The 22,002-nt window shown below is 39.3% G+C and overlaps 2 protein-coding genes across 3 annotated transcripts in view; both read left to right on the forward strand.

Annotated features, from left to right (window-relative positions):
• ddx3xa (DEAD-box helicase 3 X-linked a) overlaps positions 1-13,994 on the forward strand; it is a 32,791-nt gene extending 18,797 nt beyond the window's left edge. For both annotated transcript variants that reach the window (XM_055644630.1, XM_055644629.1), the window contains exons 6-17: positions 720-819; positions 1,043-1,178; positions 1,435-1,526; positions 1,610-1,708; positions 2,511-2,671; positions 4,843-4,987; positions 6,013-6,157; positions 8,074-8,255; positions 8,438-8,555; positions 8,663-8,816; positions 9,380-9,489; positions 11,241-13,994. In XM_055644630.1, the coding sequence (XP_055500605.1) occupies positions 720-819; positions 1,043-1,178; positions 1,435-1,526; positions 1,610-1,708; positions 2,511-2,671; positions 4,843-4,987; positions 6,013-6,157; positions 8,074-8,255; positions 8,438-8,555; positions 8,663-8,816; positions 9,380-9,489; positions 11,241-11,317 (1,519 nt within the window). In that variant the 3' untranslated portion in view covers positions 11,318-13,994. The remainder of the gene's footprint in view (positions 1-719; positions 820-1,042; positions 1,179-1,434; positions 1,527-1,609; positions 1,709-2,510; positions 2,672-4,842; positions 4,988-6,012; positions 6,158-8,073; positions 8,256-8,437; positions 8,556-8,662; positions 8,817-9,379; positions 9,490-11,240) is intronic.
• A 140-nt stretch (positions 13,995-14,134) lies between these two features.
• Positions 14,135-20,796, forward strand: LOC129702704 (nyctalopin-like). The gene is made up of 2 exons (XM_055644631.1): positions 14,135-17,951; positions 19,277-20,796. Exons 1-2 carry the CDS (start codon positions 17,909-17,911, stop codon positions 20,662-20,664), a joined length of 1,431 nt encoding a protein of 476 aa, XP_055500606.1. The 5' UTR covers positions 14,135-17,908; the 3' UTR covers positions 20,665-20,796.
• Positions 20,797-22,002: the final 1,206 nt, after the last annotated feature.

Genomic DNA, 22,002 nt, shown 5'->3' on the forward strand with positions numbered 1-22,002 from the left:
TTGAACCGGCTACCTTCCGGTCGCCAGCCGAACTCTTAGCCCATTGTGCTATCTGTCGCCCTCCACTCTTTTGCATAGAGGGTTAGTGGGACTAAGGCTCGCAGCAAAAAGATTGGTGAATTAGTTTCATAACCTTGCTAGTATTTAATTGTTTCACGATTCCCAAATTGTGGAATGCACGATATTTGTCAGTAACGATTTTGCTCATAACCTAACCCAAGGAGTCTGTGCAGCCAGAATACCCTGGTAAACTAGATTTGCTTTTCATTAGGTGATTTTAGAATTAGCCTTCATGTACTGCCTGGGCAAAAGCAAATTCTGATTCCAATGAGGGAATTTTAAACATTTTGTGGGTGAAGGGTAAGAAGCTGTTGGGGAATTGCGCAATGCAGTACTTGGTTCTTCCATGTATATTCACCTTGATCTTGAGTTTCTGGTTCCTGCTACATAGTTTCTATGTTTGAATTTTAGAAGGGACCATTAATTTAATTGAAGCTATGCTGAGTCATCACTCCAAACAAACCTATCCAAAAAAACTGCAGCAGAATAGTTCTAATTTCCTTTAGTTATACTTGATAGCTTTTTTGCTGCAGGTCAAAGAATGGGAAGAACCATTGAGATCTAATGTGATTCTAGTTGAAGTATCCTGCAAGGTCTTGCATTTAATGGAGGAAAGCAGTGGTTTTCATTTTTAATTAGATGGTTTGGTTTTCTTCTAGGGAATTGTTTTCAGCGAGCAACACAGGGATTAACTTTGAGAAGTACGATGACATTCCAGTTGAGGCCACTGGTGCAAACTCTCCACCTCATATTGATACAGTAAGTATCTTGTTATTCAATCACATCCCATTGTTGCAGAACTAAATTAGATGTTGGTCCTCGGTTTTTAATTCATGATACAAATGTGAAGCCTGGACTCTGCATGATGACTGTCAATACCAGGTATGTTGTATGCCATTCTCGTGTTTCAACTTCCAAGAGTTGGCAATAAATAAATGGGTGTAAGAAACTAACTTGGTGCTTAAACTTGTGTTCTTTTCAGTTTCAGGATGTAAACATGGGAGAAATTATAATGGGTAACATTGAACTAAGTCGTTATGATCGTCCAACTCCTGTACAGAAACATGCAATTCCCATCATTATATCAAGGAGGGACCTGATGGCATGTGCCCAGACAGGTTTGTCATATTTTGGATGTTACTTTTTCAGTTATTCAGTCAGTAATAAGATAAAGCTCAAGAACAATCCCTAATAAATTGCATCCTTTAAACTGGAGTACAATGTATTATCTTTCTACCACTCCATTCCCTTGTTTATCCCCAAATTTCATGCTATAACTTTATTGCTTATGATTTGCAAATCTTGTCACTGTCCCAAATATTGGATTGACTGAATTATTGGTGATCGTACTTTTTGTTCTATACATCTTTGCAGGTTCTGGAAAAACAGCAGCATTTTTGCTTCCCATTCTTAGTCAGATATATGCAGAAGGTCCAGGTGAAGCCTTAAAGTCTGCAAAAGCACAGGTAAAGAGGTTAATTGTTGCTCCCATTCATCTATACTGTCCTTTTGTCTGGTAACAGCATTAATGCATGCATCTATTCAACAGGATTCATCAAAATATGGTCGACGCAAGCAGTACCCAATTGCTTTGGTTTTAGCACCAACTAGAGAACTTGCAGTGCAGATATACGATGAATCCAGAAAGGTAAAAGTTTTAAAATTGTTTTGACTCTTAGTCAGTGTTGAACAGTGCAGCAATGGAACAGGCCTCTTTAGACCACAATGTCTCGGCTAAACATAATGCCAAGTTGAACTACTTTCTTCCTACACTTGATCTGCATCCCTCCATTCCCTGCATAGCCATGTACCTATCTAAAAGCCTTTTAAATGCCACCATATCTGCCACCAATGGCAGTGCATTCCAGATACTGAGGGGAAAAGAACTGGCTCTGAACATCTCAAATATTGTCCGTCCCCTTAAAGCTATGTCCTCAGTTTACAAAGGTTCTGTTTACCCGATATATGCCTCCATTTTATTTGCATCTATCATGTCTCTTCAGCTGTCATCACTCCAGACAAAACCACCTGGAAGCCAGCCCTTTGGCTGGGCTAGTCTCATTTGACGTATTTGACCGATAGCCTTCTAAACATTTCCCATTCTTGTCCAACTATCTTTGTAAAGCTTTAATTGTATCCGTTTCGATATCTAAATCTGGTAGCTCATTTGGATACAGACTACCCTCATGTTTTCCCCTATAGCCCGAATCCTAGACCCTGGGAGAAAAGGTGTGAGTGTTCACTTTAGCCATGCCCTTTGTTCTTGCACAATGTTCTAAAATCACCCTCCAGGAAAATATTCTACCATATCTGACATCTGAATGACTTAAGCGCATAAGCCGAAGTAACATTCTGGTGAATCTCTCTTGCATTCGTTCCAAGTTAAAGACATCATTGACATCCATGTCATTGGAAGCTGATTTACATTAACTTGATATTTTTATTTGCAGTTTGCGTATCGTTCTAAGGTTCGCCCTTCTGTAGTCTATGGAGGTGCTGACATTGGGCAACAGATTCGAGATTTGGAGCGTGGATGTCATCTTCTTGTAGCAACTCCTGGTCGTTTAGTTGATATGATTGAAAGGGGGAAAGTTGGACTGGACTATTGCAAGTATGTGAGATTCCTTTAAAAAGGCAACATTGCAGAGCTGCCAAGTAGTATGGATTTTCTGTATTTTGTACGGAAATGCGATTAGAATACGGGTGTACGATTTTGTGTTAAATACAGAGTTCAGTTCGGTCTAAAGAAGGGTCTCGACCAGAAACGTCACCCATTCCTTCTCTCCAGAGTCGCTGCCTGTCCCGCTCCAGGTTTAAACAGAGCTCTGTCAGTTTAACGCGTGGGAATTTAAACTAAACGCTGTGGGTTCTAAATATAGCACTACCGGCTGGAGTGCTATGGGCTTTAAACATAGTGCTATGGGTCGCAGACTGTTTAAAGCCCATAGGAAAAGTCTCGTATAACAATGAGTCTTTGGCAGTCTCTTTCTCAGTGGAAGTTGAGCCATTTATTATTTTTGAGGCAGTGGTAGGATTCTGGATAAGCCTAGTGGTGAAAGGTTATCAGTGGGATTGCAGCTGCATTTGGATTGGCCTTGATTTTACAGAACAGTGGGTGGGCTCAAGAGGGAGGGAGGGGGGAGCAAAAAGGAAGGAGAAGGACGGTGGGAGGCTTCCAAATTGGCTTCTACACCGTCACCTGGTGCTAAATGCAGGAAGCGGTACAAAGAGATGGCAATGAATGCACTGGTCAAGTAAGGTGCGTAGAAGACATGTCAATTGGTAGCAAAGTTATGCATTCTTGTACTCTTACATGGGTGTGACTGCACATAAAATATTTTTTTTTCAGCAAAATGGCACTAAAAATACTGATTTCCTCTGCAAAATACTGATTTTCAGATACTAGAATACTGAAATTCTCTGACAAAACGTTGCTGCTCTGCCATTGGAAACCATTTATGCCCCTTGATAGATATATTCTCCACAATGCAGTCAAGAAATATGCAAACTTCACATAGATTCAAACTGGATTTCTCAGTTTGTGAAGCAACAGGACTAGTGATTTGTTTGTCGGTTCTACACTTGACATGCTGCATTCAATTTGTGATGCATTGCTCTATTGTTGGGGAAATATTCAAACCTTATCTTAGTTGCGTTAACATGCAGTTTAAATCTGTTTAATGCTTGCCATCTCCATTATGCCTTGGTATACTTTCTAGGAATCTCGTGCACAGACATTTTTGGATCTTTGATAGTAATTTCTGAAATGAGCTAGCTCGGTTAAATGTACTAGAATCTCCTTCTGGGATTTAACTAAATCACTTTCCTGTGTAATTTCAGCATTTTGGTATTCTGCCATTTTTGAGGCAATTAAATGATATTGCTGAAACTTGTTTATTTTCGAATGCACAATAGGTTGAGAAATCGCCTTGATCTAACTTCACACAGCAGTAAAGGGGTAGCAAGTAAGAATGGAAGGAGCTTGTTCAGCCAAGTAATAACATAACCAGGAAACTAAGAATAAGTGATAATTTTCCAGTTGTGATAACATGAATTAATCAGAGGCTAGAGAATTAATGATAAATTCTACACTAAATTGCTGTAGTGCCTGTTTATTTTGTATGCTAATGAAGTCAAGTCAAGTCACATTTATTTATATAGCACATTTAAAAAAACAACTCTCGTTGGCCAAAGTGCTTTGCATTTGTTATAAGAATAGCACAACAAAACACTACATACATATACATGTAGCCCTCACTCAGAGGATGTCAGGAAAGGCTTGGGAGTATAGATAAGTCTTTAGTCTTGACTTAAAAGAGTCGATGGAGGGGGCAGTTCTGATGGGAAAGGGGATGCTGTTCCACATGAAGATAATATGTTCCATAATGAAGATCCTGTTTAGATTTAAAATGTGAGTTAGTGAAACTAAGATTCTTAATAAGTAGACAACTTTGATTGGGAATTGCGTTGCAGTTGATTTAGTTTTAGGTACACTACTTATTCTCTTATAACATACAAAAATCATGGGGATCTTCATACATAATCATTGAGTTATCAGCATGTTCTTTTAGTCCTGAGCTCTAATTCCTTCTTAAAGGTCATAGTTGTTGGTGTTTCTATTTAAACCAAACATGAAATTGCACAGCTGTAAATGTTTGTGCTACATAAAATGGCTGATGCCATGGGCCCTCGGGCCGTACTTGGATATTGGAATACGGGGTAAGGAGAATTTGGTTCTTTACATTTATTGAATATGTAAATGTTGATTGTCTGTTTTATTAGGTACTTGGTGTTGGATGAGGCTGACAGGATGCTTGACATGGGTTTTGAACCCCAAATCCGTCGCATTGTTGAACAAGATGCGATGCCACCAAAGGATGTGCGGCAAACTCTTATGTTTAGTGCAACATTTCCAAAGGAAATACAGGTTTGATACTTAAAGTCATACTGATTATTTGGGAAAATTAAGTTGCATGAGCTTTCCTCATTGTTAAAGGGTGGTGGTCTTATCGGGTATGTGACCTTGCCATACTTTCAGCAGAGATTCATTAGCTTAGGCATCCTAAAATTAATTTGGCACTGAATTTCAAGGCTGTGATAGTGGAAATCTCCAAGGGCTGCAGGTTTGAGCCGTGGATTGTCTGCACTTTGGTTAAAGTCTGCTAGTTGTGTCCCAGCTGGATAACAAATGTCTCTACTGAAGAGCTGTAGAGAAAATACATATTACTAAATTTGTTTATTGAAATCTTATTTGTATTTATTCTTTACACGTGGGTTTCAGCACATCACTTGATAATGAAGCAGCAGTTAGTAAGAATCAAGCCAGAAGGAATAAAGCATAAGAATTCAAAAAAAATTGAAACCAGTTTATTTGCTTCTGATCTTAAATGCTGGCATGGACTAGTTTGAACTGCCTATTTCTGAATGTAATAGTTCTGTGTGATAAAATTTAGTGAATTTGTAGTCTGGTTTAGTTGTTTTCAAAGGAAATTGAAGCAACAATGGCATTGAAATGTCCCTGGTAGTGCAAATTAGTTAAAATCCCAAAATCTACAAGGCTATAGATTTCACTTAAATGGGAAATCTTCCCTAGGAATAACTAAAACTATTCACTCTTGACACTAAACCTGGTATCTGCTTGATTTTCTGATTTGGGGCTGTTTAATGCTTCCCCATGCCAAAATTCAAGTGGTAACCAATGCATGAAACTTAAAACAGATAGGTTACCTGTTATTAGTTGTAGATGGGCAAAACTACTTTATTGAGATATCCCTATTGAACATTGGTTAACAGCAAGTGTTATTTGACTTCAAATTTCAGTTAATAGTGCAATCTTGCTCTATGAAATGGTAATTGGTGCTTTAGTTTACTCATTGAGAATGGTATGGGAAATGTTTCATTCTTTAAACAATGATCAAGTGCTTGACTATCCCTCCTTAAATTCATCCTCAGATACTTGCTCGTGACTTTCTAGATGAGTATATATTTCTGGCAGTTGGTCGTGTGGGATCCACTTCTGAAAACATTACTCAAAAAGTAGTGTGGGTTGAGGAACAAGACAAACGTTCCTTCCTGCTGGATCTCTTGAATGCTACAGGTAAATGTCATGAGATTGAAAGTTATTGGTATATTACTTTGACTCTGGAAAATTTCCCTTATATAACCATATTACCATATAACAATTACAGCAAGGAAACGGGCCATCTTGGCCCTACAAGTCCGTGCCAACACCTTTTTTTCCCTTAGTCCCACCTGCCTGCACTCATACCATAACCCTCCATTCCCTTCTCATCCATATGCCTATCCAATTTATTTTTAAATTATACCAACGAACCTGCCTCCACCACTTCCACTGGAAGCTCATTCCACACCGCTACCACTCTCTGAGTAAAGAAGTTCCCCCTCATGTTACCCCTAAACTTCTGTCCCTTAATTCTGAAGTCATGTCCTCTTGTTTGAATCTTCCCTATTAAAGGGAAAAGCTTGTCCACATCCACTCTGTCTATCCCTCTCATCATTTTAAAGACCTCTATCACGTCCCCCCTTAACCTTCTGCGCTCCAGAGAATAAAGACCTAACTTATTCAACCTATCTCTGTAACTTAGTTGTTGAAACCCAGGCAACATTGTAGTAAATCTCGTCTGTACTCTCTCTATTTTGTTGACATCCTTCCTATAATTGGGCGACCAAAATTGTACACCATACTCCAGATTTGGTCTCACCAATGCCTTGTACAATTTTAACATTACATCCCAGCTTCTATACTCAATGCTCTGATTTATAAAGGCTAGCATACCAAAAGCTTTCTTTACCACCCTATATGAGATTCCACCTTCAAGGAACTATGCACGGTTATTCCCAGATCCCTCTGTTCAACTGTATTCTTCAATTCCCTACCTTTTACCATGTACGTCCTATTTTGATTTGTCCTGCCAAGGTGTAGCACCTCACATTTATCAGCATTAAACTCCATCTGCCATCTTTCAACCCATTTTTCCAAATGACCTAAATCACTCTGTAGACTTTGGAAATCCTCTTCATTATCCACAACACCCCCTATCTTGGTATCATCTGCATACTTACTAATCCAATTTACCACACCTTCATCCAGATCATTGATGTACATGACGAACAACCAAGGACCCAACACAGATCCCTGAGGCACCCCACAAGTCACCTGCCTCCAACCCGATAAACAGCCATCCACCATTACCCTCTGGCTTCTCCCATTCAGCCACTGTTGAATCCATCTTGCTATTCCTGCATTTATACCCAACAGTTGAACTTTCTTAACCAACCCTCCATGAGGAACCTTGTCAAAGGCCTTACTAAAGTCCATGTAGACAACATCCACTGTTTTACCCTCGTCAATTTCCCTAGTAACCTCTTCAAAAAAATTCAAGAAGATCAGTCAAACATGACCTTCCAGGCACAAATCCATGTTGACTGTTCCTAATCAGACCCTGTTTATCCAGATGCTTATATATATTATCTCTAAGTATCTTTTCCATTAATTTGCCCACCACTGAAGTCAAACTAACAGGTCTATAATTGCTAGGTTTACTCTTAGAACCCTTTTTAAACAATGGAACAACATGCGCAGTACGCCAATCCTCGGGGACTATTCCTTGCTCTCTCTTCCACAAGATGGACAGAGGTATTCTGCAAGCAACTTATGATGTCTCTCTGCTGTTGTCCACCATGTTGATGTGCAATTAAAATGGTGACCCAGTGGAGACCTTAAGTCAGTTTTTTGTAATTAATGGTCTGTCTGGGGTCACCGATGGATTTCCCCCCTTATGAAATTAGTGGAATGACTTGTGTTGCCAATTTGGGCAAATTTCCTCAATCACCTGTTGTAAACATTGTTTTGCAAATACAACTGGTTGTCCATAAGAAGCAGTTCATCAACGCAAAATCCCACTCTCCCTGTTGAATTACTTTTGGGATTTCGTGTCATGTTATTTTGGGGTTAGGTATGCCTTCCAACCATTTGCTTTTCTCCTCTTCTAGGAAAAGACTCTCTAACACTGGTTTTTGTGGAGACTAAGAAAGGTGCAGATTCATTGGAGGATTTCCTTTACCGTGAGGGTTATGCTTGTACCAGCATCCATGGTGATCGTTCTCAGAGGGATAGAGAGGAAGCTCTGCATCAGTTCCGATCTGGAAAATGTCCCATCTTGGTTGCCACTGCGGTAATTGAAAAAGCTAATTTGTGTTTAAAAATAGCCAATAGTTATCAGCATGCAATTGTTGACAAGTTGTCCTTGTAAGAATATTATACATTCTCCATTTCCCTGCATTAATAAAAATCAATAATTTGTCCGTCGTGTTTATTCCTGTTATAATCTCCATTGACTTCAATTTGTATTGGTAGGTTGCAGCCCGTGGACTTGACATTTCCAATGTCAAGCATGTTATCAATTTTGACCTGCCTAGTGACATTGAGGAGTATGTGCATCGCATTGGGCGTACTGGTCGTGTTGGTAATCTTGGTATGTATGGAATTTTTTATAAAACTAACGTTTGTACTGCTTTACTTGCAAATGCAGCCGTAATGCGCTGGATATTTTGGGAATATTAATCAATTGTGCTTTCATAGGTCTTGCCACCTCATTTTTTAATGAGAAAAACAGTAATATTACCAAAGACCTTCTGGACCTGCTTGTGGAAGCCAAGCAAGAAGTACCATCCTGGCTAGAGAATCTGGCATATGAGCATCAGCACAAAAGTACTGGTCGTGGTCGATCCAAGAGGTAAAATGGCAAAATTGAATATGCTTTCTCTCTAATCTCACACCATTTCGGGTACAATATTGGGTTACATTGTGTGACTGCCTCAACTTTAAAACTGCCATCGAACTTTAAAATGAAGTATATGCAAAATGTGACAATCCTCAGCTATTAAGTTCTACTCGGTGGTTAGTATGCAGAGCTTGATACAGTAGTTATAAAAAAGTGTGAAGAGAGTCTTGACCCGAAACGTCACCTATTCCTTCGCTCCATAGATGCTGCCTCACCCGCTGAGTTACTCCAGCATTTTTGTCTACCGTAGATTTTTCCAGCATCTGCAGTTCTTTTTTAAACAGTAGTTATAAAGGTCGGTTGACCAAGTTTGAGATTAAAAACATGGATTAATACATTTCATCTATTGGCCAGCACGTGCTATAAATTTCCATTCCATTTTGAAGTGCAATCACTAAATCTAGATTATCACTTTATATTTTTAATATTGCACCACTCATTCCAGTCCATGTGACCACTTATTCAAAAGTAATATTCATGATTTCTTGACCAAGCATTTTTCTTCTGTATTTCAGTCGGTTTGGAGCTGGATTTGGTGCCAGAGATTACAGACAAACTAGCAGTGGCTTCAGTTCTCGTGGAAGTCGTGGTACAAGCCATGGAGCCCCCAGAGGATTTGGAGGAGGCAAGTTGTCTGCATGGTTTTCCTGCAATTTGGTGCACTATACCAAGGAAAGGGTGTATGTGTCTTGCTACCATTGTCAACAGTAGCGTTGCTTTGTGTGAATGTTCAACATCATTGCTACAAAGGAAATGTAAAAGTATTGAGATTGCATACCAAATTGTTTCTGCAACCTTTAATGCAGTTGGCAATATTTAGAATTGGCTTAAATTGAATTAACTGTAGCAGGTAGCTGCAAGCTGTTGGTTAAAGACATCACCCTTAAGGGGCTGTCGCACTGCGGCGACCTAATCCGCGAGTTCAGAAGAGTGTCTTCAAGCTCGAGGGCACTCTCCTGGAAAACCTCGAGCTGGATAGACCGGCAGCGATGAAACTGCGAGCTGGATTGATGGACCACACATGCGCGCACTCAGCGGGGGCCAGGGAAAGCGGGGGAGCGCTGTCTGATATTCACACCCGCGATGAAGGAAGGTAAAAGACGGTTGCACAGTGTACGGCAAGTCCTTTGGAGAGCGCGGGGGGAGAAGGAGTAGAGACGCTTTTAAGAAGTCAGACAATGTTTAATAAAGTTCAGCAGGCATTTAACCTACCGATCGGTTTTCCTTGGTCCTGAAAACTCCTATGAGCCAATTAAAATGCCCGGTCAGTGAAGTAGATTGCCTACGGCTGCCCTCGACTGCCTGTAATTAAATAGCGACCCCACTCCACTACGAGTTAAAAAGAACCATGCCGACCAATTTTTTCCGCGCTCTAACTGAGGCCACGAGTATGCGGGAACTTCCCTCGAGCATGAAGGAGAGTTCCAGTGACCTCCTAGGACCAGGTGTCGACCATGCTGGGAGTTTGAGTCGAGGGCAAACTCTTCTAAACTCGCAGATTAGGTCATTGCAGTGGGACAGCCCCTTTAGGTTGGTGTGTGTTTATTGCTGGCAATAACATTTATTGCTAATTGGATTTGATGCGAGTTAAATTAATCCACTTTTGTGCATCTGGAGTAATCTGTCTACACGGTGGCTCATGTTCTTCATAGCATTGTGGGACAGCTTTTATTTTCCAGTTCTAATTACTCCTGCAAGCTTTTACATTTCAATTAATTTCCCCAATTGCTACAAAATAGAACTGCATAGGATCAGGCCTTTGAGCACCATGGCTACACCAATCGTGATGCTTTTCTAAACTAATCCCATCTGTGCCAATGGTCCATCTTTCCCAATTGCCTGTTTTTCTTATTCTACTGCCGCATCATGCAGTTGAGTCCTGGTACATACTATTAAAATAAAATCTTGCTGTTCCTTGCCCCTTGCTTTAAACCTATACATTCTACTACTTTTCCACTATCTGAGGAGAGTGAATAGATTGACTAAACTGTTGATGCCTCAAATTGTGTATTTCCATCATACTGCTATGGTGGGGTTAAAATGTGTCTTGAACTCTGGCTGTTGATCTTGGTCATTAGTTACATGTGAATGCTAATCTCATTCTAAACTCACTTTTATAGTTCCATAGTGAAATTTCTGTGGTACTGTTTATCCTTGAACAAGATGCTGCTAATAGGCCTGGTTAATTAAACTTAATTTGCAATCAGATCTGGTTCATGTCGAGCAGTAATCTCTGGATAGCAGGAGTTATGTTTTCCCCCCTGTTGATTTAGTACCAAGGTTGTAACTGATACTGTGCAGAGGCTGGTTGTCTTCTACACTGGTAGCTTTTGCAGAGAAGTATCAACTCGCTAACTAATCGTATTTGTTTTCCAGGTGGTTATGGAAACTATTACAATGCTGATGGATATGGTGGAGCTTACAACTCCCAGGTGGATTGGTGGGGAAACTGAATTATTCCAGTGGATGTCACCTTGCCAAACAAGCTAAATGGAAACCACATGTAACTGAGCCAGACTATACCTTGTGTAGCTTCAAGAACTCGCAGTACATTACCAGCTGTGATTCTCTGGATATTTTTAAAGGGAGCTCAAATGCAAAAAGACAGCAATGACAGAAGAACAAGAACCCTAGACGATGGAGAAAATGTGGCCGTGAACAGCACTAAATATTGGCAATAGATGTTAAACTGTGCTGCATTTATAGTTTATCTCTGTAACTGAGGATCATTTGTATGTTAATGTACTGTGCCTTTATAGAGGAACTTTTATTTTTAATGTCCTACTGGTTCATTGGGCCTGAGTTCTCGCAATCATTCTCTAGCACAATCTGAGAGAGACTTGGGCAAAACAAACCTTGGCAGAAGCAGGGTGAAATGACTTTACCAGGAGTCATTTACCCAGTTGCACTTAACATTGTTACAAGGCTGAAAATAAGCAGTGACCTCCATTACGGCCTTGACATGCGTGACCTGTAAAGACAACTTGGGGCATTTGCAGCATTCTGATCCCTACTGTGGGGAAACGATGTTGCTCACTCTATCCTGGATAGATATCTGTTGGGGACATGGTAGCTTTACAAGCCATTCCAACAATGTGTACAGTCAAGTTTCAATGCACTGCAGTTTCCGATTAAGCAAATGCAAAAGTTAAAACTTGACATAAAGTAACTTGACAACATTAAAGGCAGCTAGTTAACTAATTCAGGCTTGCCTGGAGTGGGCAGAAAGTAGCTAGGAATGTATTTTTTTAGGGGATTTTGAAAACTTGAAGTTTCTAGATATGGATGAAAATCCCATCCATTGGAAATCTTAAATGCCTGCCATATCTAAAAGGAAATTTGAAATTTCAGAATGGCTAAATGGACCACAGCACCGAGTGACTACAGATGTACTCGGCTGATTTTGGTCTGATGCGCATGCTAGTGTTGTTTTTTGGTCAAGGGGAACGAACAGAAAGATCTCTGCAGCAGGCTTCTTTACTGAATTACATTTGTGTATACTCGAGCTGCGTTACGAAGTTCAGAAAAGCCGCATTTAACTGTTTACTGTAGATTCTGTAAAGTTGCTCCACTAGGGTCTGAGGTTTGATGCTTGGAGATCACAGAGAATGGAAATGTACACATTACTGCACAAGGTGCCAACGCTGGTAATTGATCGCATATCCACTATAGTATAGTGGCTTGGGTTTCCTTTTGCACTGTCCATTACATGGACAAATAGTCAGTTTAATAATCCGCTATATCTGGCCAAAGATTAGTTTTCCCACCTGTTTAAATGTTGAGCTGTCCAATGCAGTCAGGTGAGTTGACTTGTAACTGCCAAGATGGGGTAGATTTTCTTAGCTTATTTTTTCCCAGGTGGCCAGACTGCCAGTATAAAAACTACTGGAAAATTTGGGTGGTGGAGATCAAACTGAAAAGTAGCAAAAGAACGTATCAAGTGCAATACATCTATTGTGTTGTGCCTTCTTGTACTGAAATTCTCATCAATGGAAAGTAGATGCACTGACAGTATTGAGCTAATCTCTTGTGATGAATGGTGCTATACAGGTAGATTTAGGCCCTTATACATTGTGCCCATCAGGTTTTATATAAGAGATCTAAATACCTTTAACAAATTTATTTTAATGCACATTCAGAGAATATTTTATATACCGATGTCTTGTCTTGCATGCATTTTCTTGAACCTCCAAGTCTTTGCAGTGATTGTCAAACGCAGCTTAATTAAAATGGGAAGGGGTGGGAGAGAGGCTAGATACCAAACCAGGACTATTTTGGGACCATGGGGGTCTAACAGTTGGGAATTAACTATTTGCACACAACAGATCTAGGTATTTTTGCTGCTAGTTTTGTGTAATATTTATTCATTTGACAAATATTTAATTTTTTTTGTGTTTGTTTTTGTAAGCCTAAAAGTGATTCTTTGAAAGTTCAAAGAAAACCCGAAAAAGTAACTTGACCAAAAGACAGTCCAAAAACACTGGCACTTGAATGTTGAATGTCAACGTATGCGTGAATATATATACATATATTTCGGGGTAGTGTGAGCTCTTATTGTTAAGGTCATATTGGACCCAGAGTCAGAAACTGAACCACAACCTACTGTCGGCCTTGTGATTGCCGCTAATTCCCATTGTCCTATCAAATTCATTCATGTGGGTAATTTGATCAAATCTGAAATAAAATATGCCAAGGTTTGGACAGAGTTTCTTAAAATTCTAGAGGAAAAATGTTTAGAAAACGGCAAAATGTTATGGTACTCCAATTTGTTTTGTTTAGTGAATGTCTGGCAAAGAGCAAATTTAATACATGTGGTTTATCACTTTATTGTTGCATTTAGTTGCATTTGCATATTAAGTGACTTGGGTATTCAACTTGACACTTCTAAGCAAGTTGTAGTTTTTAGACCTAACATTCATAAATTGTAGAAATGCTCTTCATGCTCCAAGTTCCTACAACATAACTATTGCAATGCATGAGTATCCAGTCTTGCTCAGTGCATTGAATACCCTTTAGTCACCGTAGATCTAGAATTTGCTTTCTATAATAGTTTAGATGCTATGCTCTTGCACAAAAAGACTCAGCTGTGCATTACTTGTATGATTTTATCAATAAAAAGTTTGAGCTGCATCAATTTAATGATTTATCTTGGTTGTTGTGAAATTTGAGTGGGTTTTAAAGGGGTTTGGTTTATCCCAAACTTTGAATTTTAACTTCTTGAGGCATGTTTGGATTATTTGAAAATACCTTTATGCTGGTAATTTTTTTTTCAACTAAACCCTACGATATTAGATTATCGAGTACGTAATATGGTGAAGATAGACAAAGCTGGAATAACTCAGCAGGAAAAGGCAGCATCTCTGGAGAGAAGGAAAGTGTGACATTTTGGATCGCGACCCAGCATCTGCAGTTCCTACATACACATAATATTATGGCGAGTTGAGTTTATTCCATCTTTAACTAGTTAAGCTATGAGTTGGCCCTACCCATATCCCAATTCTAAATTCTGGAAATACAAAGCAGATATGGTAGTGTCTGTAGAGTGACACAGAACTAAAGCATTACCTGGACTTCAGCATTTTGGATTTCTTTCCATTAGCGGTTTCAGTTTTTGTTTCTGCTGCAAAACAAATTGAATAACTCAGTCAGACATCTGGTGGGAAATGGACTGATGACACTTTCGGATTCAAAGAGATCCAGCACTTTGTTTTGCTCTAGATTTAACAATGTACAGTATCTCATTTTCTGCAAGATAGTTCAATATTATTGCAAATTTATCTAGCTTAATTGTTTAAATTCTACAGTTGTAGCTCCACTTTAATACCTATTTATGCCAAGTTATGCAAGTTGGAAAACTACTTAAGCATGTCATTATCCATTTTGTCTCCATCCTCCTGAAATTTTTGCATCTTCATTTCCATATTTTTAATCTCTACCTTTCTACTTTTCCTGCCCAAATAAATGTTATATTGGCTTCCTTCCAATCTGTGGGAATGAATTGCGAATCTACAGGATATTGGAAGATAACAGGAGGGCATTTACCTCCACACCCACCTTTACAGCACTAGGATGCAGATTATCAGATGCAGAGAAGCTATTGTTCATCCCATTAATTTTTTCCAGTACTGTTCTTTGTTATATTAATGCTCTTAGTTTTAGAGATATAGCACGGAAACCGGCTCTTCGGCCCACCAGGAGACAATTTTTTATTTTTTAAATGAAGCCAAACTTGTGCGTGCTTGTATCGCGTGTGGGATGAACCTGGGTCTCTGGCGCTGTAAGACCCACTCTACTGCTGCACCACCGTGCCTTGATATGCGCCACCATACCTTCAGAGTGAGATCCAAAGTATTTGTTTACCATTTTTCTCTTTCCTTGATCTGTAAGTTAATGTATGTCTTTTTAATGTTTATTGCTAACCATTACTCGTATTCTGCTTCCCCTCATTAATAACTTCTATCTTCAAGATGACTGCATTAATTCTTAAATGAATCTTTTACTTTGACACAACTTCTCTATGCCTTCTCATCTTTTCCTATTCATCAATTGGATAGGGATTGTAAACTATTTTCTTAAATATGCCTCTAACACAGCCAGTCATAACTTATACCCTTGCAATTTGCTTCATTCAGATTCAAGATCCTGGTTTCATATTGAACACGTTTGCATAAAATTCTATAGTATTGCAGTTATTGTTCCCTCAAAGCCCCTCTGCCCCCAGTAGTAGATTAAAATATCTTGTTCCCTCAATGATGCTTATCACATTTGTAAAAAGTGGAGTGAGTTCCAAGCCCAAAGATGCTGTATGGTCCATACAGTGAAGGAAGAATGGCACAGTCAGGTATATCAGGAGTGTGAACCATGTCTCTGCAAACAGCACACAGCAGTCTCTCCGACCTGAGTTACTCCAGTTTATGTCTATCTTCAGTTTAAACCAGCATCTGCAGTTCCATCCTACACTTCTACTGCTTCTACTTTGAAGAAGATCTCAGATTTCAGCAACACCCCCTCTCGTTACACTTCGCCCATTGGTTAAATAATTCGGAATTGATAAACTAGATAACAGAATGTCCAATTTCTTTTTTTATCATGACCCGAGTACATCTTAAAGCACTTCTTAATCAGCAACTTTTGATGATCATGTCCAGGTGTTAAATGCAACAAGCAATCTGCATCGTACTGTGTTCCAGAGCAGCAAGTGCGGCTTTATCTGCCTCTAGTGTAATTGGTTGAGGCTGGAATATTATTCATGGCAGTAGCATTTCCTATCCTGAATAATGTTCCACTAAAAAGGAAGATCTCAATGTAATCCTTTTACCGTTAGACTTTGGAGATGCAGTGCGGGAAGCAGGCTCTTCGGTCCACCGAGTCTGCACTGACCAGCGATCACCCTGTACACAAGCACTACACACTAGGGGCGATTTTACAACTTACCAAAGCCGATTTACTATAAACCTGTATGTGAGAGGAAACTAGAGCACCCTGAGAAAACCCATGCGGTCACAGGGAGAATGTACAAACAACACCCGTAGGTAGGATTGAATGCGGATCTCGCACTAAGGCAGCGACTCCCATTGCGCCACTGTGCCATCCTTACCGTAACAAGTTACCTTCATAGTTATCTCTTCAGTGATGTGCCATACTTTCTTAAGCCGAGCATTGTCATGCAGAACTAGTGACGTACAGATACAATGAAAATCAAAGCAGATTAAGCATAGATAATGCATAAATTACACAAATGCTGCAGAACAGTGAAAAAGAAGACTGCAATAAATGTGACATTAATGCCCATGGAAGTGCCCATAATGTTCTGTTGCCAAGATAGGATTACATTAAACCAATGTGAGGTTTAAAGACCAGAGGGATGTAGAGAAGTAGCTGTTCCTGAATCTGACAGAAACATCAAGCCTCTACCTCCTGCCTGACGGTAGCACCGAGAAGAGGCCATGGCCTGGATGGTGGGGATCTGTGATTGATGCTGCCTTCTTGAGGCGGCATCTAAAATCTGCACATAATCTATATGTTCAGATCCTGCAGTGGGATTTAAACACTGCCTTGAAGACTGCAAAAAAACTGCTTTGATAATTCAGGTATTCATCAACATAATTCTGAAATGTTGTGAGAATCTGTCCCCACCACCCCTTCAAATGGTGTGTTTCAGATTCCAAACACCATCTGAGTTTAAAATAAAATTCCTCGGATTCCCTACAAACTTTCTAGTCCTTAGACCTCTGCTCTCTGGTTTTATACACAACTACTATGGTAAAATATATTCACCTCATAATTTTGAATAATTCAATCACATTTTCTCCTGCATTCTAGGAAAACAAACCTAATTATCCAGTCTCTTCTCATAAATGAAACCTTCCATCGCAGGCAATATCCTGGTGAATATCCAGGAATCTCATACATGACTGCAGTGTACTCGCAACCTTCCTAATATGAGGTTAGACAAACTAAACTTTAATTAGTCGTGTATGGAATGATTCGCCTGGATACCAGCAAATCAGTTTTTCTGCTGTATCTCGGTGCACGTGACAATAATAAACCAATACCTTGTCCTTGCCAATGCCTGGTATAGGCAGGGGCAATCTGGATATGAGCTTCCTTTTGCATGGTTACAGGCATTATCAGTTTGATCTGCAGGAAACGTTTTAACACAATCAAGGCTAATCCCTTCTCTCACTACAGATTTGTCAATGCATTAAGCAAAGGCTTTTAGAAAAATTGCTGGATATTTCCTATATTTTCCTTGCTGGAAAAATCTATTGAGACAGGAATCGCCACTCAGAAATCAACGGAAAAACAGTTTAAACGCAAGGTGGGAATCATGTAAGTTGATCAATAAACATAATCTGTCTTGGTTTATGTTCATTATTCTTAATTCAAATGTGTTTGCTACAAATCTGAACCTTGCTGACTGGCTGGCTACTTGCCTTCTTTCGAAGGTAATATTTTTTTGAAGACTTGTAAGTGATTTTGTTTTTGTATCTTTTTTCAGATAGCTTTTAGTAAAGATCACCGTGGCATATTTGTATTCTGTGATGCCACAGAAGAGCATCAAGATGTTTCTGACCATTTTAAACGGTAATTAACATTATAATCCATTTTAATTGATAAGCGGCCCCTACCTGCATCATGATTTATGCAATCACCTAAGAAATGATTAACAATCATTGTGGATATGGATTCTATGCTATAATCATTCATTTAATTAACCTTGCCTACTGTACATTTTTTTGCACCTGAAACATTTGTCAGAATTTTCGATGAAGTATCCAATATTGCTTTATTCAGCAACCCATTTCTATTCTTGCACCAACTGGTTTCTTTTTTTTTTCCCCCTTATTTTCTCTTCTATACTATTTCTCTCAGTTTATTTTACATTTATTAGGTTTATTTGTAACACGGATCACCTGTGCCTGTTTCTGCGAGCACACATTTCTATGCCACTTCAGTCCAAATTACTGAAAGATTAGGGGACTAGTCTAGTCATAATCACCAGAGCTAATCATTACTAAACTATGTTTATATTAATTCTGGAGCAGACACTTATTACCCATTTCTAATTGCCCTTTGAATTGAGTGGTTGAATGCTGCAAAGCTAAGGGCAGTTAGGAGTAAACCACGGTGCTGCAGGCGTGTTGTCACATTCAAACCATATTAGACAAAAACAGCAGACATCGGTCAAGAAAAATCATAAGTGAAACACATGGACATAGTAGTTTCATGTTCATCATGACTATGACTATTGTTACTAGATTTTTGTAAAAAGCTGGAATGTATGTAAATATTGAAACTCAAATTTCCCAATAGCTGGTAGATATTGAACTTTTCTTTCTTCATCATCAGTCTGGGTCTCTGGATAGCCTTTTTAGTATTTCCATTACAACAAATACTTCATAAATTCATGTTATGGGAGCAGAATTAGGTCATTTGGCCCATCATTCAATCATTGCTGATTTATCTTTCCTTCCTAACCCCATTCTCCTGCCTTCTCCCCATAACCCCTGACACCCTTACTAATCAAGAGTCTGTCAATTTCCGCCTTAAAAATATGAAGAGACGGCCTCCACAGCCGTCTGTGGCAATGAATATGACATATTCACTACCCGCTGCCTAAAGAAATTCCTCCATCTCCTTTCTGACCTCGGAACTCTCATGCAGGAACCACCTCCTGGTTATCTTCCTACATGTCATAACAATTCGGTTTAGTTATGGGTCTGTTATTATTGGCCCAAATTAATTAATTGACATGTTTGTTTTAGCAAATTGGAAAAAACTGCTTTTAATAATGTATTAATTTCTCCCTTTAATGTACCCTTCCCTGTTTTTATTTAAACTGCACTTAATTTATTTCTGACATTTTCTAACCAATCCATTTATTTGTATTTTGTTCTTTTATGTCTCAGTACTTTTGCTTGCTCCCTTGCACGTGTCTGCTTCCTGGGCTTGTGTCCGGTTATGTCCTCCCTCATGCACCTGTACTCGAGAACGGAACTGTGCTGTTCTTTGCGACCGATCTGGATTATCGCAAGTCCTCAGGGAGTTCCCGTGTGAAGCCTCTGCTATCAACTTGGATAAAAACACTATCAAGTTTTTGTCAGAAAGGGCATTTGGTACTCTTCCAGCTCTGCGATCTTTATCACTAGACCACAATAACATCTCCTTCATCACCCCAGGTGCATTTAAAGGGCTGCCTAATCTCACTGAATTAAAACTGGCACACAATGAGTACATTAGGTACCTGCACACCAGAACATTTACTGGCCTGAAACGCCTACTGAAACTCGATTTGTCCAACTGCAATCTATTTAACATTCCGGACCGGATTTTTACAGCAGTCACTACTTTACAGGAGTTGGCAATGTGGCAGAACAATTTCAGAAGAATACCTGGAGCAGTGAGGGGGATGGAGAGCATTACCCGTGTGTACTTGGAGCGAAACAGGATTGAGGCAGTGGCTTACAATTCTCTACAAGGACTGGTCAGTTTAAAATATCTAAACCTTCAGGGTAACAACATAGCCGTAATCCATGACGGGGGATTTAAAGACTCTGTAAAACTGGAGTATCTCTATCTTAATGACAATCTTCTGAACAATCTTCCAGAGTTTGCATTTAAAGAACTCGGGCTCTTGAAGATGCTAAACCTGGGAGGTAATTCTTTAGTGAATGTATCCAGTACTTGGTTTAATGAGCTTGTTGAGCTAGAAGTTCTCTATCTGGACAGAAATGAGATCACTTACATTGAAGAAGGGGCTTTTGAAAACCTGACCAGTTTGATCTCTCTGCATCTGAACAGCAATAACCTGACTACACTCTCCCTTTCAGTGTTTCAGCCAGTCTACTTCATAGGAAGACTCTATGTGTTCAGGAATCCATGGGAGTGTGATTGCAAGCTGGAGTGGTTGAAGGAATGGATGGAAAGCTACAAACTGGTTCGTGATATCCCGTGTGCCTCGCCAGAGTCTATAGCTGGCATGGACCTAAGTAAAGTCCTCTTCAGCAAATCCACTCAAGGTGTCTGCTTGGATCTAGCCGATCTGAATGTGACGGCTTACACACCAACTACGCCAGACTATCCCCGGTCTACCACAGAGGACAGGTTCAGCAGTCTTATATCTAGATTCCTTTTTCCAAAAACGTTGGATGCTGAAAACACCATCAAATTCTTTAGGAATGTGTCAGACTTGAGTGGAACTGATGTGGAAGCTGCTGCCAATGTTGAGCGATGCCAAATCAACTTGCACGTTCAAATCCTCGTGACAGTTATTATAATATTATTTTATATTATATGATGGTATTTATGTGTGCATTCTGCAGATTCTGTATTTACTACAGTTCATGGAAGTCCAGAGGGACAAGGCTGGAGTCGGATGTAATTCATCCCAATGCTCTGTGTCCCTTAAAATAAACAAGAACATTCTACATTGCTGGAGTTTGGCATTAGAACAGAAGCTCCAAATAGCCTTTTTTTTTTTTAAATTGGGAGCATTTTCTGTGGAACAGGTTTCTTGGAATTATAAAACTGCTCATACATCTGTTCTTACCGTCAAACATCCCAACTTCATTTTGTTTTAAATCTCAACAACTGATCTCTGTGGATTATCAGAACTGATTTTGCAGTAAACTCCCAATTTTGGTTGAATAGTGGTATTTATAAAAACCTTACTTTATAATAATAATAATAGACCAGAACCACCATTGATGTTACAAGTACATATTTAGGTTTTCTATTTCATTCTATTAATGTGTGTTAACATATGGCACAACATGCTTGTGAACACAGGGTACATTGCGATTTGTTACTTGTTTTAACGGAAATTTATTACATCCAACATTATGTTTTCTTTCATGCATTCATCTGTTCAAATCCAATACATTAATACTTTCCTCAGTAAAAGGCATCAGATGCGGACTAAATGGTGGCCACAATAACCATTTGATCCTCTGTGCATGGCTTTTAAGGATTAATGTTCTGATCCATTATTCAACAGCGGTATAGGAGGATTGGTCTGACTGCATGCATTATAAATCTATTTTGTTTGTCCAAAAGCAATAGATAAAAGATGCAAAGGAATGTTTAGGCTGATGTAAGCTGGAACTGTTAATTTCATATGCCTGATTAAAATGGTAGTAAATTTAAAAGGGAAATATTGAAACTAGCCTTTTACTAAGGCAGAATCTTTGCAAGTTGTAGTTGCACAAATTCTTGAAAAATCTTCCATTTACTATAAATAAGGTTTATATTTTAGATAAATTGAGCTAGGATGTCCTGGAAACTAAAGTGATGGGTACATCAACCATCCAATAATTCATACAATAGTTTTGAGCTGGCAGCTACCAGCTGCATTCGCCAATTAATGCAATTTGGTCTCCTTCATTCAATTGGGTACTCCTCCTGAATGGAGGTGCCTCCACAACATCTGCAGACCATGCATTCCAATCACATTGTGCATTTTAAAAATAGATCTTCTTAATTCTCTTCCCCATTATTTTAAACCTGTGATCACTGGTCCTTGATCCTATATTACAGGAAATAATTTCCCAGTCTTCATTTTGTCCATTTCCTGGCCCAAAACATTGTTTGTTTATTTCTCTCCATGGATACTGCCTGACCCAGAGTTCCTCTTTTT

This window comes from Leucoraja erinacea, chromosome 13 (assembly GCF_028641065.1).
Source record: "Leucoraja erinacea ecotype New England chromosome 13, Leri_hhj_1, whole genome shotgun sequence".
Classification (NCBI taxonomy): domain Eukaryota; kingdom Metazoa; phylum Chordata; class Chondrichthyes; order Rajiformes; family Rajidae; genus Leucoraja; species Leucoraja erinaceus.

Excerpts from the sequence above, each read along its gene's own strand:
- LOC129702704 (XM_055644631.1), top strand. The coding sequence starts at position 17,909 with ATGCCACAGAAGAGCATCAAGATGTTTCTGACCATTTTAAACG. Across the intron at positions 17,952-19,276 it reads GTTTCTGACCATTTTAAACG|TACTTTTGCTTGCTCCCTTG; the intron begins GTAATTAACATT and ends TTTATGTCTCAG.